The sequence below is a fragment of the Bos indicus genome, chromosome 11 (assembly GCF_029378745.1).
Source record: "Bos indicus isolate NIAB-ARS_2022 breed Sahiwal x Tharparkar chromosome 11, NIAB-ARS_B.indTharparkar_mat_pri_1.0, whole genome shotgun sequence".
NCBI lineage: Eukaryota > Metazoa > Chordata > Mammalia > Artiodactyla > Bovidae > Bos > Bos indicus.
The window spans coordinates 59,945,418-59,961,727 of record NC_091770.1 but is presented as its reverse complement, the minus strand read 5'-3'; the positions used below and the strand labels follow the sequence as shown (position 1 = coordinate 59,961,727).

The window sequence follows — 16,310 nt, the reverse complement described above, 5'->3', positions numbered from 1 at the left end:
AGGGCAGTTATGCTGAAAGAAAAAACCTAGGGTAGGGGAAGATCAAGGGTGGTTGGCATGGAAGCTTACCCAGCAAAAACACGCGATGTTAAGCCAATTACAGGGATTATATAGTGTCTTGATTTTTAGGAATGATTCCTTGTTGAAGAGGCCACATTCAGCCGGGGGAGACACCGAGGTAAATTTGAAAAATACTTGACCACGAACTATTTAGGTACATCTCCGAGAAAATTACGAGGCGAAAAGAGTGCGCGCCCTACACCTCACCTTCTCAACATTCTGGTCCCCAAGCCAGGCATTTAAAATGGATTAGAGAGATCTGGGGCCTACAGTTGGTCTCCACTGAGGTCTTTTCGCTCCTTTTTTCCACCCCACCCTTCCCCGAAGAAAAACACAGCTGGGTGTGCCCTCTCTTTTAGGAGCGCAGCCCCCATCTGCGGGGGCGGGTCCGGATCCCGGCGGGCTCAGGCCCCGCAGGTTGGCGGGACCCGGCGGAGGCGGGCCAGCGCGGGTCTGAGACAAGCCGAGAGAATGCTGGCTGGCGCGCGCCGCGCTCAAACTCGCGCCACCACTAGCTCACGAGCTGCGCCCCACTCCCTCCGTCACCAAAGGCGCCCAGCCAATGAGCGGGCCTGAAAGGCCGGGCCTGCGGGCTAAGCAGTGGGAGGGGGAGCGACGGGAGGGGGCGGGAAGTCGAGGGCGGGCCACGTTTGATTGACAGCCCTCTGGAACCAATCCTCCGCACGGCTTCTCTTCGCTCTCCTCTCTGCTCGGCTCAACTCTTCGTCCCACCTCCTTTTCCTCCACCCCCCTCCTCGTTCCTTTGCGACCCGCCCCACTTCCCCTCCCCCACTCTGCGGGCAAATCGCTGCTGGAAAGAGGCGGGGGCCTAAGCAGCGGGCTTGTGTGGCGCCTTGAAGTGGGATTGACAGGCGGTCTGGCCAATAGAAGGTACGCTGATGGCGCGGCTGTGGCTGGAACCGGCCAATGGGCGAGCGGGCTGGGGGCGGAGGCCCAGGTTCCAAACGCTCCGCGGCGCCATGGGCTGAAAACTCAACCGAGATGGAATCTCCCAGTCTGAACCGGTTTCAACCGGTTCCGAGTTTGAGGCACTAGGAGGAGGGGGAGAAGCGGCTGCAGCGGCCGCGGCAGGAGCAGCGGGAGCTACAGCATCAGCAAGAGCAACAGTAGCTACAGCCCGGGCGGCGGTGCCTGTTCCAGTCTTTGCTGCTGCAGTCCGTGCAACCACCCAGAGGGGGAGGGGGGAACCACCAGTCGCTGAGGAGCAGGAGAAGGGGGGAAAGTTTAGGCGAGCCTGGGTGGGGGGGGGGGGGCCAGCGCCGGAGCCGCGTGAGAGAGGGAGCCGTATTTTGGTAGGGGGAAATCGGACTGCAACTGGCAGCAGAGCGTTCCCCGGCCGTGTGGACTCTACAGCCCCTACTCCTGCCGCTCCTGCTGCCGCCTGTGGCTGGAGGGTCCCCCTGGGGCTGAATCTTTGGGACTTGACCCCGTTCCCCTCCCCCTTCCCTCACTCCCCAGCCAGGCGGGAGCATTTATCCACAGATTAATTCCCCTTTTTAGGGGGGGGCGGGTGAGTGTGCGTGTCGGCGGGAGGTGTCCCCGAAATAGTAAATATTGTTGAGCTTTTTTTTTTTTTTTTTTTTTTTGCCCTTATCCTCTTCGTTTGTAAATTTCTTTTTTAAGGTGGGAAAACTGTGAAACCCACCTTGATTTTCCTCCCCTCTCCCCCCTCCCCGTCCTCCCTTGCCCTAATACCCCGACAAGGAAGGAAGAAGCAGTTGGTTCAATCTCTGGGTAAGTCGACTGTGTCTTCGGGGCCGAGGGTCGGGCGGCGGCGCGGCTGGGCGGGAGGAGGCTGGCGTGGGGCGCGGCGGCGGCGGCCGCGGGAGGCGAACCGGGAAGGCGGCGGCGGGCCCACAGCAGAGCTTGCGATTGAATGGAGCCGCTTCTGCTGCTGGGGGATGGAGGCGGGGAGGCGGCCGCGGGAGGGGAGCGCTGGCTGGGTCATTTCGTGTGTGCGGGGAACAGTGGCGGAAGGCAAGGAGCGAGATAGTGAAGTGGGGCCCGGCGCGGGGGTGGAAGGGCTTCTCCCAGCTCGGTGGGCTGGGGAGAAGTTGGGGAGATTTCAGGAACATTTCTGTAAATTATTAGGAGTGGAAGTTTCCAGAAATATTTAGTGCAGCAGCATTGAAACGTCCGCCTGCATCACGTGGCCCTTCGGTGGAGAGCTTGGGATCGCGGGAGGGAGGGGCTGTGGAGTCCTTGCTCCTCCTGCAGGTAAACTCAGAATCTCTGGGTTTTTTAAGAGTAGAATTAGAAGCAGGAAAGGTTAGTTGATTTTTTCAGGGATCTGCAGATGAGGTTCCGTGCTGTAGTTTGTTTCGGGGGACTTGGGTGAGTTAAAAGTGATCAACTCATTTACTGCTGGCATTGTACAGTAGATGATACCCTGATTCTCCTTTATTCTGATGCCTGAGTTTGGGGTGAGTGGGAGGAAATGGTGTGCTGGAGGAAGTATTAAAAGATTTGCCCGACGCGGACCTCCTCTGATCACGCAGAGGCCATGCTGCATAGAGAATGGGGCGGTGAACTTCAGGCGCCTGGTCTAAATGCCTCCTCCGAGTATGGGCGGGGTGAGAGCGTGCTCCAGTCTGCTATAGTTAGAAGTGCTGCACTTCGCTTTGGGTGGGAAGAGAGGGGGAGGGCGGGCCTTAGTGAGGTGTGTTTCTACTGAATGAAGCAGGCAGTTGCTCACACACCTAAAGCAGCAGTTTCTCCTTGTAGAGACTTGCTTTTTTGACTTATTATGTAGTTACCATAAAGCAGCGGTTATGATTTTCTGGTTTTGGGATGGGAACCCGCAGTGTGTAGCTGCCTGCCTCTTCAGTTTGAAGTGGCAGTGGAGGTATTTTGGTAGTCACTTGTGGAGTCACCACATGGCTGGTTAATACTTTATATTTACTATACTGTGAGTGGAATTTAGGATTGGATGTCTCAAGAAGAAAAGGCTTTTGTGGTCTCTCTTACCTCTCCCTCTTTGGCTTTTTGCTATCTGCCTGATTGTACATCTTAATCGTGTGGGACACTGCTGTTAGTGGAAAGAATGTTTTGGAAGCTATTTGATTTGGGAGACTAAATGTGCTTGGCATTGACCAGAAAGCCGCCATTTCTGTACTACTTACAGTTCAAGAATAGGTAGGTCATTTCGAAGATAGTAGCTAGTTTTAAGGGTGGCATGCCCTGCTGTATTTAACACAAGCTTCTATTCTGAACCTGATCTTTTCACAGAAATTTGTTTCGAAAGAATTTGTAAGGACAGTGTACTTGAGAACTTTTTAAGAGTCACTTTGTTTTTGGTTTTGGTTATTAATTTTTAAGATTGTTCTTATTTTTAAAATTGTATGGCACTCGAATAGGGGGAATTTACATTTGACATTTGTGCAGTATATGTTTTTTAGTATTTAGATCAAATATTGTGTCCAATATTTTGTATTTGAAATACATTTAATAACTACTGTAGAAATTTTTGAAGTCTCACCACTGTCAATAGTGGATAGAAAGACTTAATAATTCTTAAATTCATAATTCCTCAACTTTTACGTTATATCTAACCTAACTGATCCTTCAGACTTTGTTGTAGTTGACATCATTAAAACATTTGAGTTAATTGAAATTGTTGCCGTTATTAACGTTTTTAAACTGTTGTAAAATACCTAAGAAATAAGCCTTTTTCCTAACAAGCTAGTTTGTTCAGATCCAGTGTAATCCGGTTAGCCACCCCATTTCCTGGTCTTGGAAGGTTAAAAAGAGGGGGAGAAGTAGAGATGACCATATGACCTTGTTGGGTCCAAGTATTGTAAACCAGGAGTGCTTAACCCAAGGTTTCTTGGGTGGCTTTCGGAATATCCTGAATCGTCTGTCTGTAATTGTATACGAAGTGGTGAATTTTTTTTTAATTGGCAGGAGCCATCCTGTTTGATTGTGAGGCATCTTGACCCAAAAAAGGTTGAGTACTGATTTAGCCAGACTTAAGCATCACTTGACTTTGAAGAAAAGTAAAGGGAAAGATTTTTTATAATGTTGGACAATAAAAATGTGCACATGTGCCAGCCCCTTGGAGTAGAATCCTCTTAAAAGGATACCGTTGCATATGAACCAGTAGATTTCAGCCAGAACATTATTTGACCTGAAGAAGCTCCTTTTTCTGTTATGATAGAATTTAGTTTTTTTTGCAGGGTGGGTTGTCAGGGGATAGTTAGCAAGCTTTTTGCTTTGCTAGCGAATACGTGGAAATTTTTCTAAAAAATCTTTAGATACTACTATGAAGTTTATTTTCCTAGACCATGTATGTTCAAGGAGCTTGTGCACTTGTAATTTAAACCCCCATATTTATTCAAAGAAGAAACAATATAGATGGTTTCATTGTATGTAGAAGATTAAATTCTATATAAGTTAAGGGTATGAGATTGGTTAGACTTGTGGTTCCTGCAAATCATTGCTATATATAGGAAAACTTCGATATCACATTTAGTTTTTAATGTCTTCCATATGTTTTAAAAATTAAAGTAGCATGAAATAAGGGAAAGTGAACTTTTACTGAGCTAAAAGGCCCTGCTTAGGAAGAGGGGGACATCTATATGAACTTCATCTCCATTTAAAAATTTGAGATCAAGACTTTCAATTGTATCAGGTTTTAGGGCTGTAAATTCTTCAGTAATTTTTTAAAACGGGTTAAGATTATATGCATGTTAGTAGAAAGAACAGTACGATTTTTCTCAGGTCTAAAAGTAGATCCTAATAATCAATGCAGTTACGGAGTACCTAAGTAGTTTCAGGATTTCCTTTTACTATCTTAGTTGTTCAGGTAAAAATCTCCAAAATACAAAGTAAAGTATTTGTAAGAACGTAGTGGAAGTGAAATAACTTGAGTAAAAACTTTTTGACTGATAATGTCAGAGGCACCTTAAATTTTTTTTTTCTTTATTTTCAGTAATCTATGCCAGCAATTATGACAATGTTAGCAGACCATGCAGCTCGTCAGCTGCTTGATTTCAGCCAAAAACTGGATATCAACCTTTTAGACAATGTGGTGAATTGCTTATACCATGGAGAAGGAGCCCAGGTAAAGTAGCTGACCAAAATATTATTGCAATGTAATAGTTGCTGGGTTTAGAATAAAATTTGAAATTACCACCTTTTAAAGAAGTGTTCCATAGTTTGTATTAAGTTTGAATTATATATTAACTATGAGAGGTGGTCTGTAAAAATAAATTGCATTATATTTTCAAACGGTTTAGAGTGGAACGTTTTGGGATATTCTTGTTCTGTCCTTCAGCAACCTTTATCCCATTTACTGAAAGATCCCAATGTATTAAATGTTTTGTAGATATTAAAAGTTGTATGTCCCCTATATATTGGAATTAAGAGAGTCTTCTCTTTTGAAACATTTAAATTGCAGAAGTACTTCAGAGATAAAACTTATTTGAAAAATCCAACAATACCAAGTGTCTGAATTTTAGCACATGTAGAAGTGCTACTGTTAAAGTAGGAGATTGTCTGAACATATAATGTTTTGATAAGTTTAAGGTGTTGGGTTTTTTTTTTTTCTAAACAGAAGTGTTTGTAAATTTAAACTTGTATATGTTATAAGAAACAACAATCTTGAGTCTTCACCCTGTGGACTTAATAATGTAAAGTTTTAAATGAGTAAAAGTTTTTGCTTTTGGGTTAAAAAGATCTTTTAAAGTGATGTGATAGGTATCTTATTAGTACAATTTTGTTGCCAGAAAGTACATTTCTGGGAGACAGTATATCTTTAAGATACTGAATTATATTGAATATTTGCCAATTAAACCCCAGCTACTTTCATAATTTTTAGAAACCTCTTAAAGGTGGACATGGTAGAAGATAGTCTTAAAAAACATGGTACATAAATATTAGCAAGTATATAAGTATTTCTGTTCCCTTCTGAAATCTAACATTGAGGACCATGTAAGTTGTATGAGTGGAAAAAATAACTTCAGTGATTTTGTAAGCTTGTTAGTGCAGTTTTACACTCCTAGGGGCTTTTGATCAAGCATTCTGAAAAGTATCTGTATTTGCTACACTTACCATGTAGTAGTTTCCTGATGATTATATGTTCAACATGAAGTTTTAAGTTCCATTTCATCCCAACATGATGTATGGAAAACAGCTGCTTTGGGAAGAAAGTATGAAAGTAAGATTGAAATGCATGAAGTGAGGGGTATGTGGCTTAGTGGTAGAGAATCCGCCTGCCAATGCAGGAAACATAGGTTCCATCCCTGGGTCAGAAAGATCCCCTGGAGAAGGAAATGGCAACCCACTCCAGTATTCTTGCTCGGGAAATCCCATGGACACAGGAGCCTGGCGGGGCTACAATCTATGGGATCACATGTTTAGTGACTGAACAACAACAAGATTGGGCTCGCCTTTGTATTAGAAGCACAAGTCTGTAAGCCACTAGGAAGATTGACGTTTAATTTTATCACATCATTAAGCTACCACTGCTGTCTAGTCTTTGTTCTTTTTTAACCTGGTTCACAGTGTCTAAAAGTATGATGACTAAATAGACCAGGGCCCTATGCTTATAATTGGAATAGTGGTTATGAAGAATAGGGTGTAATACTACTATTAGTAGTGTTTCATAGTGTTGAGATACAGTGATTTGTTTTAAATTTGATTTCTGAATAAAAAGTAGATTTATGAAAGTTTTTACAGATATTTTCCCATTTATAAAAGCAAAATTAACTTTCTCAAAAGTAAACATTTTATGTTTAGTTAGATCTCTTATAGGACAAATCAATTGTATAAAGATAATCAGTAAGTTGATACTTGTTACGGATTAGGAAACAGGCTTAGAGCCTAAAGGCAGCTAAGAACCCCTTTTTTGTTGGGGTATCTTTAAACTTCCTTGTTCAGTCGGTTTTTTATATACCACCTCTGAGGGTTTTTATTTTGGATAAAAAGTTTGGAAAGCATTGTTTTAATGTTAGATGTCTTAATTTTATTCCAGTAAGGTTTCTGGTCATTCCTCTGGAGTCACATCCACAAAGTGTTACCTACCTTGGAAGAGACTAGGGGGTTAGTGATGAGGTTTTGTAAAGCACTTGTTACCAGTGACTGCTACTTTAAGGATACTTTTGAAAGTATAGTAAAGAAGATATGTGATGTAAAGTCATTGTTTTAATATATGGTTTGGTGGGGAGTGTTTGTTTGGTTTTGGTTTGTCATCAAGTATGTACTTAAAATAGCAACTAGAAATTATGCTAATTAAGCTTTCAAACTCACCTTTATGTAGCCTAACTTTTTAAAAACGATTACATAACTTAGGAGAGAAAGAAATTATTAGAAGGGTGTAGGTAGAACTTTTGCTTAGATGGGTAGTATAGTAAAATTTTAGCACTGTAATATTAGGACTACCTTCTCTTATAAACATTTTTAGCCAAGTAGGCCGCCAGGAGAAAAAAATGATAGAGTTGGGTGTTTTCTTCAATACTGTGTTAAGTGTCTTGAACTTTTTTGTCTATTGCTTAGCAACTAAAATACTTTCACCATTCAGTTAGTAACACAGGGAGATGCCAGATTTTCTCTTTGGTTTCCTTTTGTGTCTTTTAACCCCTCCTGGGCTTTTAAGTTAAGAAAAGAATATGAGGGGACAGTGGGATTAAGACAGTTGTTTAAAAGGATGCAAATACTAGAAGTAACTTTTGAGAGTAAAATTATGACAGAATGAATGATATAAAAGCAAGGAACATGATTTATGCAGAGGTTGAAATGAAAGTAATACTGTGGAAAGTATTCATTTATAATATGTAGAATGTTCATCACTTCAAAACTGATGAAGTTGTGTCATGACCAAATAACTTTCTAGGCATGGATGTTTAATACACCTTATCCTCTTAATATGGGTTACTATATTACATTCAAGTCTTTATCTAGTTGGATATTGTCTCAAGTTAGATATTCTCAGGGGAAGAATCAAAACACTGCTAAAATGGGCTTTGACCCTAAATAACTCACGTAACTATTTTTTCTACTTTTGTTGGTTGGTTATTATATAATACGGTCAGAACCCTTTAAAGCTATCAGTGCTTTAATCAAAATTTAAAAATGTATAGCTGTATTTCAAGACTTTACACTCTGGCTCTAATCCTGGACCCTTAGAGTGAAACCCAGGCACCTGATTTTTCTTTCAAGTTTCACAGTGTTTCTCGTGTTACTGTTAGAGTACAGAACCATTACCTAATTTAGTGAGTATTTGTCAAAGTTTTCTTTTAAACAATAAGCAGTGTGTATTGCTCGTTAATAAATGAGAAAAAAATCATGAATGTGATGTCTGTTCCCTGAGGAAAAGACTTCTTTCTTAACATCAAAGCTACAAGAGGAGAATGAGTTTTTTGTAAATTGGAATAAAAGCCAACTTAATATTATGAGGTGTCTCTGTCAGAGATGATTTAAATAAGAATGCTTTTCTCCCCCCTTTTTGATGATTTCTTATTAATTACCCATAGAGTCAAACCCTTGATCAACTAAATGATCTAACCAGAAGGATAACTGACAGACTTATTTTTTTTTTTGGTTACGACATGTGGTAGAAACAGGCAAAAGATAATTAGGATCCAGTTGAGCCTTAAAGGTGAAACTCATTAACCTGTTGTCTTCCTGGGGGGGGGGGGGGTGGGTAGAAAATCAATAGACTTTTTAGCCTTTGGTAATACAGTGTTTGTATCATACGAAAAACTAGCATTTAAAATGAAGAAACTAGATAATGTCAACGTGGCTACATCTTTAAAACTGTCAGGTGTCAATCATAGCTCAGTAAAGCGGAGGGAAAAAAACTGTCAAATGGAAAGAGCAAGTTGCAGAAGGATTTCCATAGTGTACTATTAATATAAAATTCAGTAATTATACAACTATATTTATGAAAGTCATACACATGCTGTGAAAATCAAGGAAAAGACACCAGATCATGAAAGTGATTGTCTAGAAAGAAGGAACAAAGAAAGGAAATGGCATTGAAGAAAGGTACTAAGTTCCGTAAGTTTTAGATCTGATATTTAAAAGAAAAACATACAAGTGTACAACAACATCTAAAATGGACAGATTTTAAAAACACTAATTTTATTAATGTTCTAGATGATGTTTTTGTAGGTCAAATTATTTCTGGGTTTGCATTTTAGAAATACAAAAGCAAAAAAGAAATCTCAAACTAGGAGTTAATATATAAAATTAGAAGATTTTTCAGAGATAAATGTGTGTTTACAATAAACCAAAGAGACTGTCTTAATGTTTTGAATGTATCAACAGGTATTTGAGATTTGTAGACTTACTTAGACTTAGGTTTTTGTCTGTCTCCCATGAAATATAGTTTTAGAGATACTGTTGAAGATATCTTGGTGACTCTTACAAACCAGAGTATACTGTTACACAGTTTATCTAGTAGATGTGAATTTTTCTGTGTTGCCTTTTTTTTTTTTTTTGGTTGATTGTGTGCTGAGACACCCCTTTATGTCAGAGTAGCTCTTTGTTAGAATTGATAGAATTTTAAGTTCAGTTTTGAGAATACCAAATGAGGTAGATTAAGGGGAAAAAACACTTCTGTGTTTCAGAGGTATATTTCCATTCTTAACTGAAGTTTTAAGACTGATAATGGACACATTTTTATTTCTGTAAGGAGTTTTTTTTCCCCCAGTATTTCCAAAAGTTGATAAAATCATTCTCCTATTTGGACTTTTGTCTTGCTTGATACCTTTGAAAAGAACAAGTTAGCTTAAAATTGTTTTTGTGTACTATTTTAGCAAAGAATGGCTCAAGAAGTACTGACACATTTAAAGGAACATCCTGATGCGTGGACAAGAGTCGACACAATTTTGGAGTTTTCACAGAATATGAACACAAAAGTAAGCAAGTGGTGGTTTTAAAATCCATTATTTCTTCTTTTCTTCCAGTCATAAACTTTGAGGAAGGTATCTCATTTTTAGTATTAGTCTTTGTTATCTCAAATCATTTAATAATGTTGACTTATTTCAAAATTTAGTCTTAAACATAGAATTAATTCTTGCAAATAGTCCTAAGAATTATGAATTGAGTTTTGTAATTGGGACTAGTATGCAAGGTGGCTTTTTCTTTTTGTTGTTTTGGGGGTTTTTTTGGGTTTTTTTTTTTGTTTTTTTCTTTTTAGAATATGTGTACAGATCTCAGCATAAATTCTGAATGTTATTCTGAATGTTATTCAGAGATGAAACATCAGAAGAGTCATTTTGGGCAAGTGATCAATATAACACAGGCTAGGCACCTCCAAAACCAAGTTTTGTTAGCAGCGTAAAACCCGACTCCATGGTACCAATGCTTTTAATGGGACAGCACTCAGTTTTTATTTGCAATTGAAAATGTTATCATTTGGGTCCTTTTTTCTTAAGTTTGAACAGAAAGGTTGATCAAAATGTGTTTTGACTGTTTAGGCTTGATGATTCACACTTCTCTTTAAACTGCCTTAAAGTAATAAAATACCATGCATGGCATTCTGTTTAAAAACACACAAGGTTTCCACTTGGTATACATTGTGTTAAAACAGAAATTAGCCATGTTCACCTCTGTTTCTGAAATCAGACTGTGTTAATTAACAGTTTTAAAATATTAACTAGTTTTGACATCTTATAAATTTTAGGGCAAAAATACAGTCCAGAACTTCCTCAAAGTGCTAACCTTAAGTAACATAACAGTGTTTGCCTGTTTGCTTGCCTGGTAAATTTTGCTTTTTATACTGACAGACATTACTAATGTTTAAGTTGATTTATCAACAGTATTTTTAAAAACTCAAATTTGTCTTGTGAAAAATGAGATGATTAGAGGAACAGAAAGAAAGCAACAGGTAAAGAATTCTTCAATTTACATAAATTACAAATGATTTGGTGCTAAATTTATGCACTATGACATTTGGCTTTTATGCAATCATTTTTTTTTTCTTTAAAGATGTTAACACTACCTGATATTAATCATAATGTTCCATTATGTTGATTGCTTGTAATAGGAAGAAAAGGGGTGTCTTCCTGTGCAACTGACACAGCTAGGCTTTGACGGCAGGCCTCCACAAGGTCTACCCTTTTGATTCCCTTTAACTGAATTCTGTTCATCAATTGTTTTTGTTTCATGGGTGGTGGGAGGGGAAAGGGGAATTCAATGCGTAAAATAAGTATTTCTAAGGGCTCAGTAGAAATTTCTACCATAGGGATCATTTCATGCATTTTTTTTTTTTTTTTCATGTAGTCTTTGCTGTTATCTGTCCCTCATCTTCATAACTCAGCAGTGGATTTCTCAAGTCCTGAGATGTAAAGCAGAAATGTAATACTTCAAAATGATATTTGAATTATTTATGTATATTTCCAAAGTAGTTGTTTATCATTGGCCCTCAGATTTGGCTGTCACTTCCAGATTTTTTCATTAAAATACTCCTTTTCAAAGAACTGAATTCTCATCATTTGTAAAGTCTCAATGTCTAGGAAAGATTGGGTTTTAGGGTATTCTGAAAGTTATCTGTGTCTTCCTTTGAACTAACTTGTAAACAGCTTTTATCGGGCTTCCTACTTCAGCCCTCCTAGCAGAAAGATGAAAATATGAATTGTATCTTCAACAAACTGTGCTACTTTTTTACAGTTGAAGAAAGGACTAGAGGTCAGTAAATTGGTAATGTAGGTAACAAAGTATCAGATATAAAGGCAGAAGTAAATAAATGAATGCAGCAAAATAAAGGGGGAATATTCTTAGATTTAAAAAGGGGTAAGCTAAAAATATATCAGCTGAATATGGTGAAGTTATCATTAGGATTATTACTTCTTAACTGGTGTATTTATGGTGGATTTTGTTTCTTAGTTTCTTAAAGATCTTTGTAATTGGTTGAAAATTAGCAAGAGGATGTATATTCCATGTAGTAGGAAGTGCATTTGTTTTGACTTGGTAAAACTTTGGCCCCTCTTGACTTCATGACTATAAAATTAATTTAAAGCAAGTTTAGAGTAGTATGTTTTTAAAGTTAATTTAGAATGTTAGTCAGTGAGAAACTTACCTTTGTATATTTACATGTGTCTGAGAGCTAGATCTTTAAATAGGATAGAAAGCTTCACCATTTGCTGCTGATTATGAAACTTTAATAGCGTCAAATTTATAATTTCAGAATTTTGCTTTGGCCTTGTTTTTATTTATGAAGTCTTCTTAAGGAATGTTCTGCAAATGTAGGATTTGGGTTGAAATGGCAAAATTTCCCTTAAAAAGTACAAAATGTTAAAAATGAAAGAAAACAGCAAAAACATTGTTTGAGCACAATGTAGTTTGGGACAGTCTATATTGTGCTTTGGATAAAGTGTGCATTCACATGATCCCTTTGGTTGAAATACTAATGCTCCTATTTTATTGTGTGGTGACTAACCATTTTAAAGATGAACTCTTATTCTCAGCCAAAACTTGCAATCTGAGGTTATATGTCTATATATGAATGAGTTTGCCTTTCAGGTATTCTAGCTGATTCTTCCCTAGTTCAACCAGTTGAAACATACCACAAGGATTTTGACCCTTTTCTTCCTCCTGTCTATCCACACTAATTGGTCATGGTAATAATTTTGGGTAGTAACTCCTGTAGCCTTATAAATTGTTATAAATATTGTTGACTATTTAGAGTGAGTAATCAACAGGGGGGACAAAATGGCTTCAAAGTGGTATTTGTGTTTATTAATTTACATTTTTAGTTATTTCTATACTTGGAAGAAATACCTGAAAGGTAGATAACAGATTGCAACATGCATTTGTGTATTATTTTGACTGTGCACAAAAGTTTATCTTTAAATTAGTAGAAATAGCAACTATAAGGGTGGGGTTAAATTTTTAAATTAAACCCGTGGGCTGTCTTGCTGCTCCTTAAGTAACACACCAGTGATGTTTGTAAACACTTTGTATAGAAAGTATCTGTGACAATACTTTAATACTTGGCCAAGAGTTTACAACTCCTAGAAGATGGTAGGAAGCTTGAGAACATCCAAGCTGCTAAATTCTTAGGAGCCTGGTTTTGTTAAAGTATGTGAGCCTGTAAGCAGTCATTTATGCTGTGAATTCATATCTGGCTGCTACATTTTCCTTCTGCACACCCAGCCCATTTGGCTGCTAAGGGCTTTTTATTTGGTTCTTCCTCCTGGTGTGAGCATGTATAAACAGCAGGACGTTAAATAGAGTAGTAAACAATAAAATGAGGAAAATGCATGAAAATTCAGTATATGGGCGAATGAATAGATCCTTGTTTAATATATGTAATTAAACTTGGTAGCATACTGTTTTTGAAACTTTAGATGTAAATGTGTGAATGTCTGTCCATTTGTGAATCCTGGAAATTGCCAGTCTTATAGCAATATATTCACATACTTTTATTCTCCAATTTTCAGTATTATGGACTACAGATTTTGGAAAATGTGATAAAAACAAGGTGGAAGATTCTTCCAAGGAACCAATGTGAAGGTAGGAAAGTGTTTTAAGAATTGCAAATTTAGAATTTTATTATCCCTGGCATTTTTGTTAGTTGACTATTAGGGGAATGTGTCAAATCTTTAATAGTTTATTATGCACTAATGGTTTGTTTACTGCTTTCATTATGTTGCAGGGCAGATACTGATTATATTTGGGGGCAGAGGAAGAATAAGGTTTTATTTGGGAGAAAGCAGAAACTAGACTGGCCCAACTTTCTCCTGTAAATATTGTGAAACATTCTTACAAACTCATAGTTAATCTGGACCATGTTTGAAGTGAATGAAATTTGAATATGTGCTCTTATGCATTGTTTTAAATTCATCACATGGAACAAATAATGGGAATTAAAATAGGAATAACACATAAACGTAACAGCACAGGAAAAACCAAGTTTTAAAAATCATAGGACTTTACCTTTTGAAATTCTAAGCATACCTTATAAAAGATTTGTTTCTAAAATAGGAAAGATTTTTTTTAAATGAATATTTGATGATGCCTGGTATTAATATTTTAACGTCTCCCTTTGTACCTCCTTGATAAAAGTAGTCATGGTTTAAGAAACAAGGGGCAAAGTTAGTCTTGAAATTCTTTAATGTGGTTTTCACATACTCCCTTATTAACTACTTTGTTACTTGTTTGTCTGGACTTTATAATGGGGTTACTCTACTTTTGATGGCGTTCTATTAAATCATGTTCCCTTTCTTGGACTATTGCTTTTTAAGATGTCGTCTTTGACCTGCTTTTTCATATCATCTTTATAATGGGATAGTGACCTGGATTTATGAAATCCTGACTTAAATCTTGACATCTTTATAGCACATTTAGAGGAGAATGGGACAGTTTTTTATCAGCAATATCCCTAAAACATCATAAACTGTGAATTAAGAATGATAGTATGGAAGTATTTGAATACTGCCACCCAAAGAGGTTCTTTAATGTTGTATTTTGGTTTGAAACCATTTTAGATCATGTTCTGTGACTTTAGAAATTAATAAGTACGGTGTGACTCCTGTCCCAAATAGATCCTTTGTACTTCATCACTACTTACTTTTAGGGACTTCAGTGAAGTCCTAGTTCCTTTACTATTGTTGTTTTATACTTGTGGCTTGAGCCATGGCTTACCATACCAACAGAAAGTGTTTATTTTTTATTTCATTGCCATTGTACTGTGGTAAGTCCCTCTTTAATTTCTAAACACATAAACCTTTGCTGCTTATTAGATAAGGATTATGCTCGATGATCCTTCCAAGTTATTTTCCAGCTGTAAAATTAAATGATTTGAAGTAATATGTGCTTATAATATCAGAGGTTACAGTTACCCTTGAGAACTTGACATTTTTTGCTTTCCACATGAATAATGGGAGTGGCATGTTTTGGCTTTTATCACAGAGTCAAAAACTTCCATATATTTCTGTGCATATTCCAGGACATAAGATTTTTCAGTTTTAAAAGTCTTGTTTGCAAAAAAACTGGTGGAGGAGGATTCTTCATGTGTTCCTATTCTGTATTAATGAGACACTTCATTTCTCTGAAAGTTACAGAATCACCTTTCTCTTTACATTTCCCCTTAACACTAGTGGTAAGATTGAGTGGGATGTAAATCTTTTCTAAAAATACCTGAAGTTACTATCACCACATACGTGGTTGTCACTGTCAATGAAGTCATTACATGGAGGGGAAAGTGTAGTGTAATTTCTAGGGTGTTTCAGAGGTTCAATATCAGAAGAGGATGTAAAATGGCTCCCAGAGAATGTTAGTGAACTTTAGATCTGCAGCAACTTTGCATGATGAATTTAGTTTGTGTTTTTAAAGTAATTGATCTCGTTTACAAAAATTGAGACATAAATTTATTCACTACTATATTTATGATTCTTTTCAACTTTGTCATTCCTAAGAGGCTTGTACCATCCTAAGATTTTATATCTCACAAAGTATACTAATATTTCCAAATGTTAATTTTTCTTCATCTTTAACTTTGACATTGGAAATAAATCAGTATAACCCCTGAAATACTATACATTGCTTTTGTTTATAATTGTCAATCTTTTAAGCTGTTATCTTCCATTTGTTAGCTAGTCTTAGTATATATGAGTCCTAGCATGTGGTGAAAGAAAAGGAAAATCTGGTTGGCCCCTTTAGACAAGCTTATTCACAAAAGTGGCAGTGCTTGATGTATTTTCAGAGAAGGATAGGTTTGGCTGTAGAGTCAGCCAAAAAAATTTTTGTAATCATTTATTTCAGTCTAGTTCATATTTTATGACCTTTCAGTTTCTTATCCATCCATAAGCGGATGTTAATTTCACATGTTTTTAGGGGAATGGCGTTTTCAATTTACAGCATTGTCTGAAGCACTTTGCCAGAAATATACCTGACAATCCTAGACTGAGTTAGATGTCTCTTGCCTTGGTTTCCCTTAGTGTGTCCTTCAGTTCCGTTGCTCATTTGTGTCCGACTCTTTGCGACCACATGAATCGCAGCACTCTAGGCCTCCCTGTCCATCACCAACTCCCAGAGTTCACCCAAACTCATGTCCATTGAGTCGGTGATGCCATCCAGCCATCTTATCCTCTGTCGTCCCCTTGTCCTGCCCCCAAACCCTCCCAGCATCAGGGTCTTTTCCAGTGAGTCAGCTCTTCACATGAGGTGGCAGAAGTACTGGAGTTTCAGCTTTAGCATCATTCCTTCCAAAGAACACCCAGGACTGATCTCCTTTCAGTGGACTGGTTGGATCTCCTTGCAGTCCAAGGGACTCTCAAGAGTCT

At 38.1% G+C, this 16,310-nt stretch overlaps 1 protein-coding gene across 4 annotated transcripts in view; it reads left to right on the top strand.

The window, feature by feature from the left end:
- The first annotated feature begins 1,328 nt into the window (after window positions 1-1,328).
- Window positions 1,329-16,310, top strand: part of XPO1 (exportin 1) — a 42,573-nt gene continuing 27,591 nt past the window's right edge. Inside the window, exons 1-5 of one of the 4 annotated variants that reach the window (XM_019970362.2) lie at window positions 1,329-1,815; window positions 3,117-3,216; window positions 5,012-5,143; window positions 9,840-9,941; window positions 13,467-13,539. In XM_019970362.2, coding sequence (XP_019825921.1) covers window positions 5,018-5,143; window positions 9,840-9,941; window positions 13,467-13,539 — 301 coding nt within the window. In that variant the 5' untranslated portion in view covers window positions 1,329-1,815; window positions 3,117-3,216; window positions 5,012-5,017. Of the gene's footprint in view, window positions 1,816-2,193; window positions 2,299-3,116; window positions 3,217-5,011; window positions 5,144-9,839; window positions 9,942-11,071; window positions 11,136-13,466; window positions 13,540-16,310 lie in introns of those variants that run through there. The other 3 variants (XM_019970363.2, XM_019970361.2, XM_070798858.1) reach the window with 3 other exon arrangements.